Source organism: Peromyscus eremicus, chromosome 14, assembly GCF_949786415.1.
Source record: "Peromyscus eremicus chromosome 14, PerEre_H2_v1, whole genome shotgun sequence".
NCBI classification, from domain to species: domain Eukaryota; kingdom Metazoa; phylum Chordata; class Mammalia; order Rodentia; family Cricetidae; genus Peromyscus; species Peromyscus eremicus.
The window spans coordinates 40,426,409-40,444,007 of record NC_081430.1 but is presented as its reverse complement, the minus strand read 5'-3'; the positions used below and the strand labels follow the sequence as shown (position 1 = coordinate 40,444,007).

General features: G+C 44.7%; 1 protein-coding gene across 1 annotated transcript in view; it reads left to right on the top strand.

The window, feature by feature from the left end:
- Ston2 (stonin 2) overlaps positions 1–14,663 on the top strand; it is a 152,036-nt gene extending 137,373 nt beyond the window's left edge. Inside the window, exons 5-7 of the mRNA XM_059279359.1 lie at positions 3,392–5,230; positions 11,054–11,256; positions 13,071–14,663. Coding sequence (XP_059135342.1) covers positions 3,392–5,230; positions 11,054–11,256; positions 13,071–13,154 — 2,126 coding nt within the window. The 3' untranslated portion in view covers positions 13,155–14,663. The remainder of the gene's footprint in view (positions 1–3,391; positions 5,231–11,053; positions 11,257–13,070) is intronic.
- The last annotated feature ends 2,936 nt before the right edge of the window (positions 14,664–17,599 follow it).

The window sequence follows — 17,599 nt, the reverse complement described above, 5'->3', positions numbered from 1 at the left end:
AATACTGTACCCTAATGTTTTCAGACACCTAGTTACTTTATAAATGAATAGATTCTTCTAGGGGTAATGGGAAGAGCAGCCACTGATTGTTAGGTTTTTGACCTATCCAGTAGGATTTAATAATTTTCTTAAATTTCATTTCACATTAAATAAATAAAATAATGTAATAATTTTAAGCCCATAGATAGAAAACTGAGACACAGAAGTTAAAGATGTACCCAATGTTAAGTAGCTTTAGTAAGATCCTGAGACATAATTAAAACCTGAGCAATTTAAATTCAGATCGTAGGGTCTTGATTTGCCCTCCACAAATGGGCAGCAAGAGCATTATCTCAAAGGTGGCACAGGGTTCTATTTTAAGGGCGCAGCAGTTTATAGAATGGTTTTCTGTTGTTGAAGTGTTTGCTATTTATAGCTTTTCGGTGATCTAAACATTGCTATGATAAGCTATGATAAACATTCCCTCCGTACATTGTGACAAACTTGTTATTTTCTCCAGTAAATTAATGTAAGAATTCTTGAGTCACTTTTAAAAGAAAAATGTGTGTGTGTGTGTGTGTGTGTGTGTGTGTGTGTGTGTGTATTTTGATGGCTGGAGATGTAGCCCAGTGGTAGTGTCTAGTATGAGTGACAACCTGAGTTCAATTCTCAACACTGAAATTAACAAATTGTACATTGAGTCTAATGCTTCAATTCCCTAATGTCTAGAACTTTAAATAACTTGGCTTTGAGGGGAGTTTATTATAAGAAAATGATCTTCAGTAGAGACACAAGCCCTTTCTTCCTTCTATTCCTTTATTTATTTATTTATTTATTTATTTATTTATTTATTTATTTTAATTTTTTGTCGCAGCAGAGATGAAGGGGACTATTCTGTGGACAAGGTTTCCAACAGAAGGGAATCCCTTGGCAAGAGTATAAACAGCTTTGGCAGAGAGCCACCTTCCAAAGGGACAGGGCTCAGCTTGTCTTAAGCCAGTGAGTGAGGATGAACTCAAGGCAGAAGGGATGTCCCTGGGAACGGCGATGGCCAGCAAGGGACTGGATGGGTGGTGACACTGACTTCCAGGGAGCTACCACATTGAGACTCCTGTGAGCTGTGAGATGTATGACTGCTTCAAAGAAGTTACTATATTTTACAGTGACCCACAGTGTTCCCCTTATCTCTCATTACAAACACAATAAAGATTAATAAATGTATAAGGTATAAATACTATGAGCTTAGGTTGTTTCCTTCCCCCATCCGCTTTCCCCCAGTGAATAAGTAAATAAATAAATTCTACGTCTACAAAAGCACGTCTGAGGGAAAGTCATTTCTGCAATGCTACCCATACAGAAAGTGCTTTTTGCTCATTGCATTCTGGGTTGACTCTGGGTAGGTATATATTCATACTGTTTATCTTTTTTAGTTTTTCGAGACAGGGTTTCTCTGTGTAGCTTTGCACCTTTCCTGGATCTCGCTCTGTAGACTAGGCTGGCTCTGCCTCCCGAGTGCTGGGATCTTGTCTTTTCAAAATGGGAAGTGTGTGTGTGTGTGTGTGTGTGTGTGTGTGTGTGTGTGTTAGAGTTGTAAAGCCATCGTCTATCAAGACTCTCCCTGTATTTTTAGTATAAGTTCTGGGATTCGAAGTCAGATCCTTGAGCTTGCAAAACAAACCTGTTCCTGAAACCTTCAGCCTCTTCTTATTTCCCCCTTAGAGACAAAACTTTGCTGTGTAGTCCTGGCTGGTCTGATTCTGTCTAGTAGTCCAGGCAAACCTCAAGTTTATGCCACTCCTCCTGTACTGGAGTCCCACCATGCCTGGCTTTCAAAATGACCCTTTTAATGAAAGAAATTGCTGTATGTTTGAATGGATTTCTTGGAAGAACGGAGAACAAGTCAGCCATCCCTTCCATGTGTAATTGATTATGTGTGCAGTTGTGTGTAGTGTGGCTGGTTTGGTATAACTGGATGTGAAACGCATGAAGAATTAGTGAGACAGTCATAAAACTCAAGTGTCTAATTCCAGTTTGACCCCTAATGACTGGCAAGAGAAACAGTGGGTGGCATCACACACACACGCACGCACACACACACGCACACACACACGCACACACGCACGCATTGATCTACCCCATAGCAAAACTTCTTCCTCATCTGGGCAGTAAAACTCTGAGTATTTACTATATGCCTGACATTTTTTTTATCTGTTCTGTATCTTTATCTGAATCCAGCCCTCCTTGCTAAAAGCCTGTGGTCCCTTCCCCACAACTTCCTCACACACTTAGGGACTTAAGCTTCACAAGTTTGGACCATCCTCTTATTAAAACCCAAATCGGTTATTTTCTTTCTTGAAGGCTCTGTTAGGACAGAATTTTATTTGTAATAACCTTTTAAATTATAAAGTACATAAACCCAGAGATGGAAACTTAGAGGAAAAAAAAGAGAGATTATATCATGATCATTTCCTCATATTACTACAAACTTGTAAACACTGCAATGGTTAGGTATTATTCCACTGTGTGCTTAAATTTCTTTTCTTTCTTTCTTTCTTTTTTTTTTCCCTGTGCATGAATTTCTTAACAGTCACCTGTTTATTGCTCTAAAGGCAGTGGAATCTGGGAGAATGGAGCCTAAAAATGAAGCGGACTAAAGTCTCATACAATAGCCATCTTTATTCAGAGCATCAGACTGTGTATACCCTGAGGGTTAAGGAAGGTCACATGAGTAAAGGTCTCATGAGTTCAAGCTGTATACAACCACAAGAACAAGTCACACATGGGGAAAACATAGTTTTTCATTTAGAGGCATATGAATTAACAACAGCTGAAGTAAACTCACTCCTACCCACTGCACCTGGAGGGAGTATGAAAATACAGTCCAAGAACAATTCCTTGTTTTTGGAGAAACCGAGGTCACAAGATTCTTGTCTTGTGTTCTTGAAGTTTTTTTCACAAGCACAGAAGTCCCTATTTTGGACCATGTTCTGACCAGTGACCAAATTGTTCAGGTGTATGGATTTATTACCTGCACGTTGAGGGTGCTCACATTTTGTCATTCGTTCGTATTGATCATATTTGGGCCATAATTAAGGCTCTGTGCTGTCATTACGACTGATAGACTATAGTTTAATTTTAAAAAGTCAGTTTGTATCATTTCACATGGGAGAGACATTTCAATGTTTATAAATTAAGAACACACACCTTAGAGCCAAGTGCAGAAAGCATCTGTTTCACACATTAGTGCATCTGTCTTACAAAGCCGTCATGTTCTTACTACATTTAATGTGGTGGCACCTCTAGAAGGCCACTGAAAACCATGAGACTTGTGCTTGCCTCCCTAGCTTCACTTTCCTTTAAGGCCCTGAGGGGCAGCTCCTCATGTCTTGTCTTTTTTTTTTTTTTTTTCCAGACAATTCCTCCTCCCTCCAGGAAGATGAAGAAGTAGAGATGGAGGCCATCAGTTGGCAGGCTGGCAGTCCAGCCATGAATGGGCACCCTGCTGTTCCGCCAGGGACCGCTACTCGTTTCCCCAGCTGGGTCACTTTTGATGACAATGAAGTCAGCTGCCCTTTGCCGCCAGTCACCTCTCCCACGAAGCCAAATCCGCCATCTGTCGCAACTGCAATCCCAGATGTACCTTCCAACTCAACTGGGTCATTTAAGAGGGACCGTCCCAAGAGCACGCTGATGAACTTCTCCAAAGTGCAGAAGCTGGATATTTCCTCCTTAAACCGTCCACCTTCTGTAATCGAGGCACCCCCCTGGAGGGCCACCAATCCTTTCCTGAATGAGACTCTACAGGATGTGCAGCCCTCCCCTATCAACCCATTCAGTGCTTTCTTTGAAGAGCAGGAACGGCGCTCCCAAAACAGTTCAATTTCCAGTACCACGGGCAAAAGCCAAAGAGATTCCCTCATCGTCATCTACCAGGATGCCATCAGTTTTGACGATTCAGGCAAAAGCCAGTCCCACCCTGATGCTATTGAAAGGCTCAAACAACTCCACATTGACGATCCCGATCACGTTGGCAGTACATCCCTGCCTGATGATGACCCCATAGCCTGGGTTGAACTAGATGCTCACTCGCCTGCCTCAGCTCTGTCTCAGCCCAGAGATGGATGGCCAATGATGCTGAGAATCCCCGAGAAGAAAAACATCATGTCCTCCAGGCACTGGGGACCAATCTACATCAAGCTGACGGGCAGTGGTTACCTGCAGCTGTATTATGAGCAGGGGCTAGAAAAACCATTCCGTGAATTCAAGCTGGAGATCTGCCACGAGGTTTCAGAACCCCGGCTCCAGAACTATGATGAGAACGGGAGGATCCACAGCTTGAGGATAGACCGTGTCACTTACAAGGAAAAAAAGAAATACCAGCCCAAACCTGCCGTGGCCCACACAGCAGAGAGGGAGCAGGTGATTAAACTGGGCACCACCAATTACGATGACTTCCTGAGCTTCATCCACGCAGTTCAGGACTGTCTCATGGATTTACCCGTGCTGTCCATGGACTTGAGCACAGTTGGCTTAAACTACCTCGAAGAGGAGATTACGGTGGATGTGAGGGACGAATTCTTGGGCACCGTAAGCAAAGGAGACAACCAGATCCTACAGCACCGTGTCTTGACACGGATCCACATTCTGAGTTTCCTCTCCGGGCTCGCCGAGTGCCGCTTGGGCCTCAATGACATCCTTATCAAAGGAAACGAAATCGTTTCTCGTCAGGACATCATGCCCACCACCACCACCAAGTGGATCAAGCTCCACGAGTGCCGTTTCCACGGGTGTGTGGATGAGGACGTGTTTAACAGTTCCCGAGTTATTCTCTTCAACCCTCTGGACGCATGCCGGTTTGAGCTCATGAGGTTTAGGACCGTATTTGCTGAGAAGACCTTGCCCTTCACACTCAGGACGGCGGCGAGCATCAATGGGGCAGAGGTGGAGGTGCAGAGCTGGCTGAGGATGTCTCCTGGCTTCTCTTCTAACCGCGACCCTCTGACTCAGGTTCCCTGTGAGAACGTGATGGTGCGCTACCCAGTGCCCAGTGAGTGGGTGAAAAACTTCCGCCGGGAAAGTGTGCTAGGGGAAAAGTCTTTGAAAGCCAAAGTGAACCGGGGGGCAAGTTTTGGCTCCGCTGGTGCCTCTGGCTCTGAGCCAGTCATGAGAGTAACTCTGGGAACGGCCAAGTATGAGCATGCCTTCAACGCCATTGTGTGGAGGATAAACCGGCTGCCAGACAAGAACTCAGGTAGGTGGGGGTCCTCTAGAAGACAAGCACTGAGACTGCTTAAGAGCTGGGGTCGACCTACTCTAGCCTGAGCCTGGGTGCAGCATTCGATTATGTTGTGTGGTGGAAATGGTGGTAGTAGAGAGGGGAGAATAGGAGACCAGGAAGTCTGCATGTGGTAACAACCAGAATGACCTCCTATATGTCATCTGTTCCCTACCTTAGTTAGCATTCTTCATCTCTCATAAAAATGTACTGTATACTACTCAGCTGAGCCGCTAAAGAGCTTTCCAGGGAAGCTTCTGAGTTGTGTGTGTATGCATGAGTGCGTGTGTGTGTGTGTGTGTGTGTGTGTGTGTGTGTGCACATATGTGTAGAGGTCAGAGAATGTCATCAGATGCCGTTGCTCGGGTGCCCGTCACCCCGTTTGTGAGAGAGTCTCTCACTGGCCTGGGACCCAGTTTGCCGGTTCAGCTGTGTTGACTGACCGGTGAGCCCAAGTGAGTCCCCTATCTTTGTTTGCCCTGTTGTGGTTCGTTTTGTGGTTGTTTGAATTGTTTTACTACTTTGTGTATGGGTGTTCGGGCTGCATACACGTCTATGCACCGTGTGTGCACACGGCCTGCAGAGGTCAGAAGAGGGCTCCAGATCCCATGGAACTGAAGTTACAGTGGATTGTGGCTCACCACGAGGGTGGTAGGAATAGAACCCCGGTCCTCTGCAAGAACAGCCAGTGCTCTTCACCTCTGAGCCATCTCTCCAGCCCTTCCCCGGCTTTGGGATTATAGACACGCACCGCCACACCTAGCTCTTTCATATTAGTTCCTAGGATCAAATGCAGGACCCTATATTAGCATTGTACTTATAGAGCTGTCTCTCCAGCACCTTGAAGTTTTGTTCTTCTGGAACTCGTTAAGTGTTAGCTTAACACAATTCATTCCCAGACCCGGGAAAGCTCGTGGGTTCTGAAGAGGAATCTTTATCTCCTTCATGAAGGTGAAAGAGCCACTGTATATCCAATCACATACACAGTATATGGGAGAAGTGAGCCCTTCTGCAGCTAGGTACTGTCAGTCATAATGTCTTCAGCCCCAGCGTTTGGCTTTGGGGCTCTTGACGGAAAAGAGACTAAATAGTCAGGATATCAAGGTCCAAAAGGCCAGAGTTCCACCAGACAGAGAGTAAAGAAGGGAGTGTTCGATTTAAACAAACCAACTTCCCAGCCTAGCTGTCCTGCTCACAGCCGGAGGCTGTGCTGCTGTGTCTGAGGGAGTCCAGAAGGCAGCTACTAACAAGACTTTATGAGTGCCAAAACAAGGCAGCAGTAAGCAGCTGTAATGGCTTGATCTTTTTGGAGTATGTCTAAGTGACCTCAGTGGCCCGTGAAGAGCCTGTGATCCCACAAGCCTTTAAACCACTTCTTGTCTGTAATAAACTGTGCCCATCTGTTAAGGAAAGTGGATTAGCTAGTCAGGCAAAAGGAAGAGAAGAAAAAAAAAATACTGGCTTGAAATCCTGGTTGAAACGCCATGCCCAGGCTTTCTCGCCTTACCACTGTGGAATGATTACCGTGTATTCAGGGCGTTCTGCTACAAGTGTGGAATGGCTGCATTATCATATCTTAAACGGAATTTGATGAGATAGCAAGAGACCGTGCAGTCTAATCAACTCCTGAGGCTGCCCGGGGAGCAGGCAAACACCGGCATTCTGTGTCAGACACTGGGTGTAGCCATGCAAGCTGAGGGGACAATCGGACCTCTGTGCCGGAGGCTGGGGCAGCCACCCCCTGCTTCTACACTGACTGGGTTTTGAGAGCAGCCTTCCTCTCTGTGCTTGCCTACTCATTGCTCAGCACTGTGTTTCTCCTGGGGCTTTTGTGCCTGCTGCCTCGGCCATCCAGGCCGAGCTCTCTCCGGTGGAAATGAGAAGCCCTGGATTCTCTCTCCTTTGGCACAGGAGCCCTGGGGAAAAGAGAGCTACGAAAGTACTAGGCTTTCAGCTGGGACCTCAGATGAAAGAGTAAAACCTGAGAGATGATGTGACTCACCTAAAGTCACGAAAACCGCATCCAGGGGTCTTTTCTTACTGCACCAGGTCCCCTTTATAAATGAAGCCAAATAGATACATGCCGCCATGCATTTCCACCATGGGAACAAAGATTTGTAGTTTCTCAATGTATACAAATAATCTCAAAGTGACTTAAAGTACTTAACAGTACTGTGTGAAGGATTTTAATTATATGCAACAAGGGCTGACCTTAAATGGGAATGGGGGGAGGGAGGCTTCAGTATGAGTAGGTCATTGAACTGAGGAAAGCTTAAACAACACATTATCAGAAAAGAGAGCTCCAGAGCAGCACTAGTCACAGACACTAATAGTTGTCTCCTGGGTACAGCCATGGAGACACATTTTTAGCATCATTTTTGGTCCTTGGGCCACTTGGCTCAAGTTGACAAGTGACCAGAGCAATCAAGATGCAGAGGCCATGGCGGGGTGCTGCTTACTGGCTTGCTCCACATGCCTTGCTCGGCCTGCTTTCTTACAGAGCCCAGGACCACCAACCCAGGGATGGCACCGTCCACCATGGGTTGTGCCCTCTCCGATCAATCACTAATTAAGAAAACGCTCTACAGGCTTGCCTACAGCTCCATCTCATGGAGGCATTTTCTCAACTGAGGTTCCTTCCTCTCTGATGGCTCCAGCTTGTGTCAAGTTGTCACAAAGCTAACCAGTACAGCTGCCAATCATTGCCCAGCTTCTGCCTTCCTAGTCACAAAACCAGAGAGCTGGTGATGACCTACTGATTCCAACCCATTTTCTGAGTTCTTTGTCTAGGTGTTACCCTTGGTAAATTGCCATCTTGGGGGGTTGGTTTTTGTTTTTTGGGGGACAAGGTTTCTGTGTAGCCCTGGCTGTACTGGAACTTGCTTTGTAGACCAGGCTGACCCACAGAAATACACCAGCCTTTGCCTCCCAAATGCTGGGACTAAAGGAGTTGCACCACTGAATTGCCCTGCTGGTAAATTGCTTTGTACAGATTGTTTTTCCATAACCACAACCTCCATTATCATGAAAGTGTCTGAATTCTAGCAAAGGCCCCAAGGTCCAAGCCCCTCTGTGTACACTGTTCCCTGGTCCTACATGGGGACATGCATGGCCCACAGAACATGCTAAGAGATGAAACATTCAGTCCTGCACAAGTAACTTTTTTCTTTTCTTTTTTTTTTTTTTTCTGATTCTGCTTCTTATTGGTCTAGGTAAAGAGAAAACGCTCCCAATGTGATGGCCCTTTTTTTGGAAATAAATCAATCCGAATTTTAATGCTCAATTTCATCAAGAAAGACAAGTTAACATATATGTGTGTTATTTTATATATAAATAATTTGTGTTGCCATGAATTAAACAATACCGGCTTTCAAATTGTTTTGCCCCAATGGTCCACCACCCTTACACATTCAATAGTTGAGCTTAGGAATCCAGGACCAGATGTGGCTTACAGAGAGTTTCCTGTGAATACACTTAAAGACAATCTGAGGAGGGAGTCACATTTTAAAAAGAGAAATGTCAGAATTCCAGCAATGTCAAATAAAGCTAATTAGATAAAAACAGTTGTTTGAATTCCTATTTGAGTGAAGAGGCCTTCTGCACTGTAGTAAGCAAATTCCATAGCAGTGTACCAAGTATTTAGAACCTGCTTTGGAGTCAGAGAGATCTGAATTTTATTCTCAGCCCTGCTGCTTAATGGTGGTGTGACCTCAGGCAATTTACTAAACCCTTTCGGAGAAATCTTAATTTTTCTCATCTACGAAGTACGATTATTAATACCTAGCTCATTCAAAATGAAATTGGGTGGTGCTTTTAAGTGTGAGGCAGAGTATTAGTGATGCTGATAAGTGATAGCTCTATAATTAGTCTGTGGCACACAGAAGGATAGATTGAACAGATTCATTTTCAGATGTCATCATTTTTATTTTATATATATATATATATATATATATATATATATATATATATATATTCTTATTTCAATTCCTTTCCTAAAAACCAGTGCAAATTTTTCAGTTAAATTTCCTAGCCTTGTTCTTTAGAAATACCCATTGAACTATTTTACGTTTGTGAAACAGAGAAAAACAAATACTTCACTCTAGTGTTCTCCTTGGAGAGAGGGTGTGTATCTCCTTACACGCCGAGATTGAAAAATCCTACCCAGAGCAATAAAGAAAATTGGAGCGGTTTACTTGGAGGAGCAGGGAAGATGGATACAGTTCAGTCAGAGCCGTGTCACACTGCTCGTCTGCAGCTTGCTGCTCTCTGTCTCCATACTATTGTCCCACAACCGGGCCTCTGTGTTTGGGGACCATGAAGTCATAGGACTCAGACAAAAGGACGACAGTCCACAGTCATAGATAGTTCTGCCAATTTCTAGCTAAGACCTCTGGTAGCTTACTTTGGCCCTCCAGAAACCTCAGTGCCCTTAAGACGGTAGTTCTCATCCTTCCTAATGCTGCGACCCTTTAATACAGTTCCTCAGGTTGTGGGAACTCCCAACCATAAAATTATCTTGTTCCTACTTCAAAACTGTACTGTTATAAATCATAACGTAAATATCTGAGATGCAGGATATCTGATATGTGACCCCCCCGAAAGGGTCATGACCCACAGGTTGAGAGCTGCAGCTTTGAGGCTTTGTGCTGAAATTCAGCAAGAGAGTCCGTGTGGAGCAGCTAGCGTCATCCCAGGCACAGGGCACCCAGTCATCCCCGCTGTGTCTAATGAAGGATGGTGATGCTCGAATGTCATAGCTGCAGAACTAAACTCTCTTCCTCCTCAAATCTAACCTATCAAGTGAAAAGCAGATCCTAATTTTGCCTGTAAGTACAGTTGACCCGTAGAGACTGAGTTACTCTCCATAGCGCCCTACTGCAATTTAATTCTGTATTTATTGTACAGCCCCTTTTCATACATTCCCCTCCTCATGACTCCAGTTCCCAGAGGAGGAATTCAGGTCAGAAGAGAACAAAGGACTTTTCCACTCCGAGGAGAACTGCCGAGCAACCAAGGCCTTATGACTGCAGATCATCAGCTTGTCCGTCCATTGCACTGTATTCCCAGATTTCAGGCATGCGTCTGTGAGTCTGTCACTTTCATATATCACCCGCCCACAGAAACATGCCTGAGGCATCTCTAAAATTTAAAGTGCTATTAAGAAAATTCATCTTGGAAAGGAAAGCGGTTTGCCCCTGGTGGCTGTCACTGATGTTTTATTAGGTGCCAAGTGCTAATCTCCCCTTCTTCATTCTTCCTCTCTTAAGCCCCTCACGCTGTGCTACACAGCTCTCTGACCTACACACGCATAAAGGCCCCGGTTTCTCAGACTGTGGGGTTCTGTTTCTGTTTACAAATAATGTTTAATCACCTTGATATTGATGCATTTATTTTGTGTGTGTTGCTGTTTTGCCTGTGTGTATGGCTTTGTGAGGTTGTCAGATTCCCCTGGAACTGGAGTTACAGACAACTGTGAACTGCCATGTGGGTGCTAAGAATTGAACCAGGTCCTCTGGAAGAAGAGCCATTGCTTTTAACCACTGAGCCATCTTCTAGCCCCCTCAGACTGTGGGTTTTATGCTAGTATTCCAGGCTGCAGTAATCAAGAGACATTGGATCAAAGGGTCTGAGGCACACAGAGGCTGATGTCTGCCTACGGACACCCTCTTGCTCAGCATTGGACCCTGCCAGGTTCACAGCCTGCAGACCTCCATTATTATCAAAGTGGCTGTAGCTTCTTCTCCTTTTTAATTTCATCCTCAAAGAACTTGACCCCTGGATTCTTTCTTTCTGTTCTAGCTTCTGGTCATCCACACTGTTTCTTTTGCCACCTTGAACTTGGCTCAGACCGGGAAGTGCCTTCCAGATTTGCCAATCATGTAAACGTCGAGTTCAGCATGCCCACCACTTCTGCCTCCAAAGCAGCTGTGAGATCCATCTCTGTGGAAGACAAGCCCGGTGTCAGGAAGTGGGTCAATTACTCCGCACACTACAGCTACAAGGTAGCCTCCGGAAACTAGCTGATGTTTCCTAGTCCATTTGTCCGTTCATCCCCTCCCTCTTATTCCTTTCAGCAAATGCTTCTCATATCAAGGCACTTTACATTCATAGCCGTGGATGAATCGGCTCTGACTTTAATGAAATACTCTCTCCTGAGTAAGAGAAAGGTTTGGAAAAAAAGAATTAAGGGGCTGAAGAGAGAGAAGAATATAATGTCTGACATCGTGAATAATAGCAAATAGAACAGCGGCGCCAAGCAACAATTGTTACTCATCCATGACCTAATTCCAGTTTTGGAGTGAACTTGGAGATGGAGGGGAGTCCTGGGAACATGATAAGCTGAAGCAAGCATTTCATCTACAGGCACTGTGTGCATCAGAACACAAAAGAGGCAGGCACAGGGCAGTAAGTGTAAACTTAAAAACCAAACCCTTTTGCAGTGCTTGAGGTTGTGGGAGATGTGTCTGCCATCAATGCTGGAGCTGGTTTTCTTGGGGGGGGGGGTTCTGTTTGAAGACAGAGTCTCCCTCTGTAGCTCAGTCTGGTTCAAGCTCTGTTTTTCTACCTCTGAGTGCTCAGATTATAGGTCGATCGTCCTCAAAGGAGGGCTTATCATGCAAAGAGGTAGACGTTTGGTAGAAGATCGACTTCCAAAGAGGGAGGAGAAAGAGGCTTGAAGATTTTGCCAAGTTGTTTGATAATTTCCAATGGATGATGATCCCCACAGATTTATGTAACTTATTGTCCCTTTAAATATTTTCTCAGTTGTGTCATCTAAAACCGTTTAACCACCAAAAAGAACAAATGCCCCATCTTGTGGCCAGGAAAAAAACTAGCACCCCCACCACCACCACCCCCACCACACACACACACACACACACACACACACAGCCATGGACTGTAATCTATCTTCAATTGTTACCTCCAAGAGGAGAGGCCTAATATTCAATGTAAGGCTGAGGAGCAGCCAGAATGAGATTCCTCAGTTCAAGCAGTCCCTTCCTGACTTACCAGAGGCTTTAGTTAAGGCATGTTGCTCTTTTCAAACGATTTTATCAATTATTTATTTGATGTGTGTGGGTGTTTTGTCTGCATGCATGTCTGTGCACCACATGTTTGCGGCACCCGAGGAGGCCCTGGGACTGGAGCCCCAGACATTGGTGAGCCACCATGGGGGTGCTGGGAAGTGAACCCAGGCCGTCGGGAAGAGCAGCCAGTATTCTCAACCGCTGAGCCGTCTCTCTAGCCCAAGTCATGTTACTTTCAAAGGGCAACTTCTTGACAGTATTTTGCAGAAGACAGGCTAACTAGTAAATGTTCCAGTACTTATTAGCTTAGAGACTTGGAAGAAAAGAAGTAGTTGGAGGGGCTGAAGTGGTCAATGACAAAAAGATTTATCCTTTCTGTAAAGAGTCATCAGTCACCTACCGGATTTCTACACCATTGGATGAAATGAACTAGATTTTGCTCCTATTCCATGGAGCCTATGGAATAGCGGAGCCAGGGATACCAGAACTATTCAGAGGAAACTCAGTCTCCCAACTGAGTGAGGAGCAAAGGTACTTTTTGAGCAATGCTGCAAGACAAAAAATAAGAATTTCCCAGAAGGACCGTGAAGAAGAGGGAATTCCACACCTTAAAGAGGATCATGGTATACTCAGGACTAGCGGTTCCGTTATGGCAGCAGCCCGGAATATCCACAAAATTCCAAGCAATCCCAAGGACCCTTGTGAGGTTCTTTTGGCTCGTTCACTTTTGTGCTTTTCCTCTCCCTTGCTCTTATTCCTGATATGTTCTCCATCTTTTATTTTGGCAGGTGGAGATTGAACAAAAAAAGAGTTTGAAACCAGACTTTGAGGGAGAGGAGTTGGAAAACCCAAAGGAATGTGGGGTACAGTGACAGTGGCCTACTGTGTAAGAAACTGAGGAACGCTGACTCACGCCCGAGTGTCTTCCTGAATCACTCAAGTTTAAGTCAACACCTGCTGTGGCCGCTCCTTGTTGGGGGTGGTCTACCACCGTTTCCTGTGTGCAGTTACCTGTGTGTGACAGGAAATCCCAAGGGGGTTGCTTTCAATAGACTCCTTGATGCTGAGCACGCCTGAAGCACGCGGTGCACCCGGCTTTGGGAGTTTATTGTCTATTGAGCCTCCTCGTCTCTTTCTGCTTCTAGCATGGCACTGGTATGTGGTTTGTGGTGACTATTAGAGACCCAAAAAGAACAGCCAGCATCAGTGTTGGCACGGTTTGCTCCCAGTATCCATCTGTCACTTGGAAGTTTCTGGGAAAAGAAGCCTGGAAAGTTAATCAAGGATCTGTCTCTAGTGGTCCCTCTGTGAAAGAGTCAGGAGTTTCAAAACTATTTCCTCTTTGGGCCTACTAGGCCTTTTCTAAAACTCTCCATTCTTTAAATGCTGGTTTCACTCCACAGAGGTTGTCCAGAGGTTTCCCTACTGGTTCTGGATTGTTCAAGATCAAAATACTTTTTCAACTTCTATTTTTCCATCTGCTATCCTAAGTCATGATAGACAGTGGGAAAGGCCAATCAGATTTTTTTTTTTTTTTCAAATTCAGAGACTGGAGCTTAATTCTACTAGTGGACTGGCTTGGATTCACAGTCTGTTGAAGAGAAAGGAAAGCTGAACTTGTTTTTCTTCACTTGAAGGAAAAGGGACATTAAATGTAAGTTTCTATTCAGTTCAGAAGCCAGCTTCAATCATAATGAACTGCCAAATTCTCACTGATCACTTCTAATTCCTGAAATACAGGCACAGCTTATAAGAGAGGTGTGTGACAGAGAGACACTTGGGAGTTCTTTTTATACCTCATCGGCAATGACTGTTACATGTCCCTTTAACTCAAAACTTACAGGAAATTGAAGCTAAAGAAATCTCTGTAAAAGCTTATATTGGAATGAGTTTTGCCCCAAATTCAGAGATTGGGAGTCAGTGTTGTGGTAAGTTCAAAAAGGCAGAAGGCTCCAGGGTAGGGCTGGGGAAAGCCAGTCTCCCAGTGTCATGACCATGAACTCCTAATTCCAAGAATCAGAACGACCTCCTTTTTCCTCACCTGTCCCCAGCCTGCCCACCCACCACTTCCCACTCCCTGCTTACTGTACCTTGGTGTTTCCTCTCATGAAGAATAAAGGGAGGGGACAGAATGCATATTTTATCAGACCTGGGAAAATACCTGCAGTTTGGGACTGACTGATCCAGGATTTATAATACTCAGCTCATATTTAGTGAGATTGAACTATGTACTGGCATTAGAAATGATTAGAAATCATTGCAGTGTTTTGAACTATGGTTTTTTGTTTTCAAGACAGGGTTTCTCTGTGTAGCCTTGGCTGTCCTGGAACTCTTCTCTGTACACAAGGCTGGCCTCAAACTCAGAGATCCACCTGCCTCTGCCTCTGGAGTGTGGGGAATTAAAGGAGTGCACCACCACCTCCCAGCTTGAACTATGTTTTTAACTATCTAAGCATTAGATTGGAACGAAAAGGACATGCTGCATAGGCATAGATGAGAAGACGTGTATTTTGAGTTTTTAAAATACAACCCTTTCAGTACAGAGGCGGGCACGTGTGTGTGCGTGTGCGTGCGTGCGTGCGTGTGTGTGTGTGTGTGTGTGTGTGTGTGTGTGTGTCTAGAACTCAAAAGTCTTGGTTTTATAGCAGTTCGTGTAGAAATGTTTTCTTAAGGAAATGGGAGTTCATTTTTGAACCAGGAATATATCATAGCTATTCACAAAGCTAATGCATTCCATCTGTGGTAGTAGGTGTTTAAACAGCTCTGCATAGTGACTGGCCAGGCCACGCCTGAATGGAGGGTTACATTCAATTGTAGCTGCTATATTTTAAGGGAGACAGTAATATGTTGAATGTGTCCACAGGCAGGTGACCAAGGTTGTGAAGATCGTGATTATATAAGGAACAGGAGGGTAGGTTGGGGTGTCCTGCAGAACAGGGGGTACAGCTAGGAAAGGGAGTACAGAGAAGTTGTGAAATGATATAATAGCTGCCACAAAGTTTCTGCTAAGCTCTGAAAAAGAAGAGTTAGATTTGTTTTGCATAACTTCAAAGACAAAAAAAGAAAACGATCGAACCAGAAGAGAACTTTACAGATAACAAATGTTTGCTCAATATCAGAATCTTCTAGTAAGAAGTGTTCTAAAGAAGAGTCAAGTAAGATGTCCTGCTGTAGCAAATGCCCAGAGGTTAACAAAGCCACCTATCCCAGGCACTGTGGAAGAGACCGTCACGTTGGATTTGGCCAAGGTGGTAGGAAAGAGTTCTCCAAATAGTCTGCATAGGAATGAGGCTCTCTGGCTCCAGATGACCTTTCCTCTGTGTTTTTGTGCTGTTGGAGGACAGTGGGAGCTCCGAAAACATTGTCACAGAATTCCGTGTCATTTCCGCTGCTGAGCTAAAGGCCGTGAGAGTTCTCGGATGTCCACGCGCTTGGAGAGTTGGCAAGAGGAAGGAAGGTCCTCCCTGGCTCAGCCCTGGCAGGCGCCCTGCCCGCTGGTAGCGTAGCATGCTCAGTACCTGTGTTGTCTTCTCTCCCACCCACTTGGCTAATTCTTCTGGCCTTGGTGCTTCTCCTGGACTATTTGGAATTTTGTTGTTGCTTTGCCTTAATCAAATCTTCAAAAAAAAAAAAAAAATCCCCCCCCATGCCGTTTATATTTAGCAAGCAAATTATCACTAATTTTTAAAAATCTACTACCTTGGTTCCATCAAATTCATTTTGCCTCTGCTGTGCTTAGGGTCATTATGGATTACATGTAGGGAACTGAGGGGCATCATGAAATGTGTTTTAGGGCTTACTAATAACCTACATAAAAACCATAGTTGGATAAATTATCCTTTTGATAGGTAGAATTTGTGCATGCCATGTTGGACTTCAGTTTTTATTTTTCTGGTGTTTACAAAAAAAAAAAAAATCCTAGTCTATGTTATCAATAATGTAAAAAAGAGGATGGACTTTTCCAGGACAGTTAGAACATGTTTGGTGTCACATGGTATCAAAAACTATTTATTTTTGAGTCCAGGGCTTGTATACTCACTCTACTCTATCAGACAAGAGGACTGGTAATGTAGTGCAGTGGTGGAGAACTTGCCTAGCATGCACAAGGTCCCGGGTTCAACCCCCAGTACCACATAAACAAACAACAAAAAAGAGAGTAAGGGGTGTTTTGAGGACACATCACTGAAACCCCACTTGTAGACACAGTGCTAGCTGTTCCTTATCAAAAGTTAGCCCTTCGTTCCTGTTAGATGGTCTAGTCTGTTGCTGCTGCTGCTGCTGCTGCTGCTACTGCATTTCACTTTCTATGGGCTTCCCCCTCTACTCACTCCCTTCCCACAGTTACTGTCCAGGCTTGTATTCCTTCATTTAAAAGAGTTCTTATTTGAAATGAGACTAATTTCTGTCTAGGACCGTGGTTAGGATCAGGAATTATGTCCCTACAAGCTCTATTCCTGAGAAATGTGATACACGAAGATGAAGAACCCATCACTGTGGTTCAAATGCCTGTCACCAAGTGTGAGCTACAATACGGCCTGGCCACCTTAATTCCTTCCTTCCAAGTCAAACACACTCATTAAATGAATGGAAATTATCGGCACTTTGACTCTGAGACTACTTATCCTCTGCTTAGCATCCAGTGCTCACATGGTAGCTAGTAAGCAGCATTTATTTTCCAGAGGACTTAAATAACTTTGCTTGGCTTTTATCCCTGCCGCCAGTGTCAGCCAAGTGTCAGGACAGAGGCACTTAACGTGTGGCTGAATCTCACCCGCAGTATCCCTTGTTCACATTGGGAAACATTTCTACACTCAGAGGTGGAGCGGCGCAGGTGCTGCCCACAGTTAGGCTATTGATCGCGTTTTATTGCTGCCAGTCAAACAGACCTGCGAGCCTCTGCCCTGCCCGTGAGAGTGACTAGTGGAAAATGCATGCATCTGATGGAGCACACAGCCAGTCCTGCTGGGGGTCGGGGCCTTGTCCTCCCAACGGTAACCACTGATCAGTGCTTCTGTGCACATCACGTGTCCCCCACACACACACACACATGAGATAGGGGTCTGAGACGGAAAGGCCGAGGCTCACCAGGTGAAGTCATGATTTCAAAGCTGATTTCTATATTTCTATTTTATCATCAGTTTGGGGGTTAAAAAAAAACACAAGAGATTGAGGTGACTTTTTTCTATTTTTCCTTAAAAGTCCTAGAAATTAATTATAAGAAGGAAGCACTGTCATCCAACCTACTTTTATAAATTCTCTTGATTAAAAAGTGGTAAATTTGCCGGGCGGTGGTGGCGCACGCCTTTAATCCCAGCAC